At 37.4% G+C, this 6,553-nt stretch overlaps 1 protein-coding gene across 1 annotated transcript in view; it reads right to left on the bottom strand.

Moving 5' to 3' along the window:
- Positions 1-2,655: 2,655 nt before the first annotated feature.
- The window catches only part of LOC103520556 (arf-GAP with coiled-coil, ANK repeat and PH domain-containing protein 2), a gene marked incomplete at both ends in the record, with an annotated part of 30,502 nt that continues 26,604 nt past the window's right edge, over positions 2,656-6,553 (bottom strand). Inside the window, 1 exon segment of the mRNA XM_008485656.3 lies at positions 2,656-2,876. Within this exon segment, the coding sequence (XP_008483878.3) occupies positions 2,656-2,876 (221 nt within the window).

Below are 6,553 nucleotides of genomic sequence, written 5' to 3' on the forward strand. Positions count from 1 at the left end.
TAAAAAAAAAAAAAAAAAAAAAAATCTGGGCCCTGTTCTAAACCTTAGTGCGCGGCCACAATGGCGACCATAGACTATGGACCATTGACCCTCGCCAAGACCATCAACCATAGCATAAAAAATACTCAGCTCAATTTCTTGAATTTCTGCAAGGGTCGGTACTATGGTCAAGGCTCCGTTGAGGACACTTCTATTCATTAGCATGGTTTATTTTCTCTTGGGTCGGTACTAGGCGAGGCTCGATGGTCGTGGACGCCTACAGTGGATGTATTTGGAAACTATCGTATCACGTCGACATGTAAGAACCTAATTAGTCGTGTTTTCCTTTCGCCATTTTCAGGTAGTAATATGGAAATGGTACAATATCAGGCAATGCTCCATTTCCCTATTTCCAACCATGAAAATTGCCAAAGGAAAAAAAAATAATAATAAAATAAATTGTTCCCTACATGTATGTAGACGTGATACGAAAGTTTCCCAACGCGTTTACATTTAGGAAATATTGTCGCAAAACTTTATCGATCAACATTTCCAACATAAGTCTGGACTCTCCTTGCATAAATGAGATTCTAAAAGGTACGTGCACACGTTAATACGCCTGTATAAAATCTAAAACCTAAATAAACAATACAATAACAAAGCGAAAATTCTGTGCACCCAGACAAAATTGACGACCGTTTTACCACAAAATCTTACACAAAAAGGCAAGTTCAATTTAACAGCCATCACTACGGAGAAAGAAACAAATGAAGGCACTAAATTTAGCAGTAAAATGTCTAGCACTAAAAAAAAATTTACGCTGTCACGTAAACTGTAACCACAAAATCACAATAGTAACCACAAAAAGAATGGCAAAGTTTAGTTTTAACTTAACATTAAGTAGAAGGGAGGGGGGTACATGGAGAAAAATAAATTAATACATATCAATAACAGAAAATAGCACAAAGGCTGGAGCTTACCACCGCGAATTACAATAAATAAACACATAGGTAGTTCTAAAGTACAAAGGCTAGGGCTTACCACCGCGAATTACAATAAATAAACACATTAGTAGTTCTAAAGTACAAAGGCTAGAGGGCTTACTTGAACTATCTCATCAATAGTTCGAAGCAATGCCCCGCCCATAACACGAAACATAGATACAGGGTGAACAATTCAACATAAATACGTTAGGGTAATTTCGTTCCAAGAACAATAATAAGAGGAGAGAATTATTTGGAGCTTTAAAATACAGTTGTCGTTTAAGAGCCAGTGAGCTTTATTTTTTTTTAAGAGGTTTGACAGAGGGAACTGTAACTGCTATGGTCTTATCGTCCCGAAATCGAAGAGAGAAGGAAGACAGGATTCTATTTCCGAACTTCTTTAATAGTTATGTAATTATGACTATGTTGAAATAAATATGCAAAAATAAAGTACATAATATCTTCTTTTTTTTTTTTTCATCTTCCAGTAGTTTATATTGTTTTATGTTTAAATTTGAAACGAAATTGTCTCCTCGCTGACAATAGAAAAAGAATTAGAGCTTTTTAGCTTTGGATTTGCGAGATTTTCTTTTGGAAAATAAAGAAGTGAAAGACAAATGTAACTTGTACAGGGTGGGTGATCTTACCATTACTATTTCCGACCTTCTTTAATAGTTATGTAATTATGACTATGTTGAAATAAATATGCAAAAAATAAAGTACATAATATCTTCTTTTTTTTCATCTTCCAGTAGTTTATATTGTTTCATGTTTAAGTTTGAAACGAAATTGTCTCCTCGCTGACAATAGAAAAAGAATTAGAGCTTAATTTAGCTTTGGATTTGCGAGATTTTCTTTTGGAAAATAAAGAAGTGAAAGACAAATGTAACTTGTACAGGGTGGGTGATCTTACCATTTGTGTGTTTGGAAAGATTTGAATTTCCTGAGCAAGAAATTAATTTTTCCCTAGTACTTTCTAGTTTCTACGTAAGTCTGTTTTTTTTTTTAAGAGGTTTGACAGAGGGAACTGTAACTGCTATGGTCTTATCGTCCCGAAATCGAAGAGAGAAGGAAGACAGGATCCTAGCCTACTGTTGGAGTAAAGGGACTTTACAGTCCTATGCGAGCAGTATAAGTAAGCACTATTATTATTAGCACTATTATTATAAGCACTATTGCTATTTTAATATCTATATCTACTTACTAATCTTATAAATCTTATTTATGGGAAATATGTATGGATAACAATAGATTAGACCACTGTTTTTGAAGAAAGGAATTTCTGTTATTTATATTGTTTGTAACCCAACACCAGCTTAGCTGAAAGGGTTACAAAATGCGTTTTCTATCAATAAACTTTCCATAAAGAATAACAGACAAGATTAGACCACTGTTTTTGAAGAAAGGAATTTCTGTTATTTATATTGTTTGTAACCCAACACCAGCTTAGCTGAAAGGGTTACAAAAACTTTCAATTAATGTTATTATCATTAATGAGCTGGAATCATAAGCATACTTTTTTGTTCTATTATGTTATGAGTTCTGAGCTTGAGTTATTAATAAATATTATGAAAGTATTTGCTTAAAAAAAAAAAAAGAGATTCATTTGAGGAGCAGCCTGTAAATTGGGCCATATGTATAAATGGCCCTTTTTAGGGACTTTGCATTTTTAGATCCACCATGTTGTTTTTACAAGGTAACAATATCAGCGTTGGCTTTCTCCACAGCCAGGGTCAAGGGTTCGACTCCCGAGCTGTCCACTATATGCTGGTCTGCCTTGTGTTTGAGTAGCAGACACACCTGAGAGGTATGGCCGAGTTCTGTGGCCAAGTAGAGAGGGGTTTTGCCCTGGGCGTCGGGGCAGTTGATCTTGAGGCCGTTCAAAATGAGGTACTCGCAGGCCATCACTGAATTCTGAAAGGCATAAGATTTCACTAATTAGAGCAAGGATTTGAAACATAATTTTAAAAATATTATGATGATAATTGTATTAATCATAAATGCTTGTCACAAATATCGTTCCCCGCTTAATAAGCTCGCCAGGAAAACAGGAGGGCGTGGGTTCAATCCCAGCCGAGGTATGGAATTTTATCCTCAAAATAATTTGATAATTTGACCACAATAATAGTAAATTTCACTAATTAGAGCAAGGATTTAAAACATAATTTTAAAAACAAAATATTATGATGATAATTGTATTAATCATAAATGCTTATCACAAATATCGTCCCCCGCTTAATACGCTCGCCAGGAAAACAGGAGGGCGTGGGTTGAATCCCAGCCGAGGTATGGAATTTTATCCTCAAAATAATTTGATAATTTGACCACAATAACAGTAGTAGCCTACTGCTGGAGTAAAGGGACTTTTCAGTTCTATGCGAGCAGTAGAAATAAGCACTATTATTATTATAATATATTACGCTGGGTGTCGAGCTTTGCTATCCTGTATTGCCGCCCCTATCACTTCCTGAAACGGTACATCAATCGGTATAAGGAATTTTTAATTGTGTTAAGCATATTTAAATACTTGTCGCATATATCGCTCTCCGATTATTACACCTAGATAAATTTTATGACTTGACTTGGACTCGAACCACCAACCTCCAGATAAAAAGTCCAAAGCGTTAACAACTGCACCACTGAGGTTGGTATCAATCCGTATAAATATCTATTTTAAGAGCTTTTTTTTAAAGAGGTTTGATAGAGAGAATTGTGACTGCTAAGGTCTTATCGTGCCGAAATCAATCTTACTTGAGGTCTTATCGAAAAGAGAAGAAAGACAGGATAGGAGAAAGTCCGCTGTCCGATTTCACTAATTAGAGCAAGGATTTGAAACATAATTTTAAAAACATTATGATGATAATTGTATTAATCATAAATGCTTGTCACAAATATCGTTCCCCGCTTAATAAGCTCGCCTGGTAAACAGGAGGACGTGGGTTCAATCCCAGCCGAGGTATGGAATTTTATCCTCAAAATAATTTGATAATTTGACCACAATAATAGTAGTACCCTACTGCTGGAGTAAAGGGACTTTTCAGTCCTATGCGAGTGGTATAAATAAGTACTATTAATATTATGTATAATATATTAGATATTACGCTAAATTTTATGACTTGACTTAAACTCAAACCACCAACTTCAAAAAAAAAAAAATTACCCCAATCACAGCTTGATGTAGGTAAGTCCTATGATCATCATTAGGGTTCGTCCAGTCTTTACTAGCACCCAGAGCGAGGGCATGACACATTACCGGTAGATTATGTACAGTGGAGGCGCGGTACAGTAGTAACTCTGGACTTAGATCACTAACATCATCTGTAGCCACTGGAAAAAAGAAAGAATTTTCATAAATGCTTGTCAAAATGTCGATCCACGATTATTAAACTACGCTAAATTTGTGACTTCGCTTGGACTCGAACCACCAACCTCCAGATCCAGAGTCCACCGCGCTAACTACGACACCACTGAGGTTGGTTCATTGTAGCAAGTAAAGAATTTAAGCGAGGAGGGTAAAGTTTAAGATATTCCCTCCAACCCTAAACTTACAGTACACTCGTATTTATGTACACGAAAATTCTCGCTCTTTAAGTCAGACTGAAGACAATTTCGGGCAATCAGATGTTTGGAATTGATCCTTCAGTGCGACTTTAGAGCCAGCATTTCTTGAATAAATATGGGTGTTAGAGGAAAAAAGTCTTGGCCAGGCATCGAACCCGTACCCTACAGAGCAGCAGTCTCACCTGTTACATCAGTATCGGACTCCGTGGAACTATCATCTGAGCTCAGTACCAGGGTTGGATCAGCAGGAACATCGCCACTGGGTATGGTAAGAGAGTCTCCGAACACATACACCTCCCCTGTTCCTGATGATGCACTTGAGTCCGGCCCTGAGAAATTGAACCAATATAGTATTACCATCAAACAAACAATTCGAGCCAACTTTACCTAGGTATTTCTCTCTGTACTTTCATCTAACCTAAGTAAAAATAATAATTTAAAAAAATATCAGCCTGGAAGGTCGCGCGTCTGCCTTGTAAACGCTCTTAGGTCGCTGGTTCAATTTCCGCCCGAGGCGAATTTCATCCTGAGGGGATAACTTTCTCCTATCCTGTCTTCCTTTTCTCTTCGCTTTCGGGACGATAAGACCTTAGTTCCTCTATCAAACCTCTTAAAAAAGAAGAAGAAAAAAAAAAAATCTCGCCGATGGTTATGTCATCTTGAAGACACCAGTTCTCGTCAGATCACTAAAGTTAATCATAGCTAATTTGCGCTAGACACACTGTTTTGGCAGCTGACATTTTTTGGACTAACTGCCCACCGCCTACCCCATTGGCTTATAGGTAGAACGATCCGCACTTCTTCTGCATCCGCTCTTGATCTATCTTCCCTAACCTTCACTATCCGAGGCCTTCTTACACTTCTTCTATTGAATTGCATACATACTAACTTCATCATGCGGTATTCCTGTCGTGGACCTAGACTTACCCAGGAGAGACCTTCAAAAGGTTTGCAGCGCCTACTCGAGTCAGCCTCACCTCCGCACTCTCGACACCTCTCTTCTCCATCAGAACCTGCCTCTACCAAGGAGAGTCGACATCCTCTCTTTCCTCCCTTGCGGGACGGTCACAGAGATAAACTCGTCATGAGGGTGACCTGTTCTGAACCTGTGCTCGGACATCTAGGTTGATGTCTGTCCTTTGGATGAGTTGAGCCGCCTGGTGATCGTGGGTCGTTTGATGACGAGCTCTACCACTTATTCTTTTCAGGTCATACCATAAGGGTAAAGTCTTTTCGAGGAGCGTAACTGGTGATTACAGAAAGATCACCGTTCCTAGACTCACTACAGCTGTGGATCCACCAATCCTCCCTAGGCGCACGACGTATGCTAAGTGAGGTTCCCCGGTTCCTGCTCTCTTCCTCCATACTCCCTTTACCTCACGATTCCTAGACAGACTGCTCGAGCCATAATGCTGTGTTTAGCATGTCTCTCTTACTGCGAGTGCAGCCCTTGTTACAATGAAACACTCGTGCAGTCCACAAGACTATAAGAATATTTTTATTAACTTCTGTCTACTAAATATAATATTTTATATGCAAGTATGTATAAAATAATATTGAGTCGAGTTTTTTTCTTTTTGAGATATTATCTTTTCTTTTCTCTTATATACTAGTGTATTATATTTATAATTCAACTTTCAATATATAGTTCATCAACCAATGTTTGTATTTTGTTTTTTTTTTTTTTAGAAGAGTTTGTGCACCAGATTAGATCAGGTATTTCTACCTGTTCAAATATATCTATCTTTTTCGCTAGATCTAGCCAAATCTAATTTTAGGATATAAGCTTTGGATCTGGTATAATGATCTTGGTATGAAGATCCAAACAACAAGACCTGTCTCGCTCAGTCCATAATTTATATATCTAGAACTAAACAAATATTATATTCTAATACGGTTAATAAAAGATGCGAGTATGTTTTACACATTGCGAGATAGGCATTGTTTGTGTACAAGGATCGCTATCCAGCCCAATATTTACAATAATACGCACAGAACATAAAATTTTGTAACTTAGGTGCGAGCTTGCA

This window comes from Diaphorina citri, unplaced genomic scaffold, assembly GCF_000475195.1.
Source record: "Diaphorina citri unplaced genomic scaffold, Diaci psyllid genome assembly version 1.1 scaffold3781, whole genome shotgun sequence".
NCBI classification, from domain to species: domain Eukaryota; kingdom Metazoa; phylum Arthropoda; class Insecta; order Hemiptera; family Psyllidae; genus Diaphorina; species Diaphorina citri.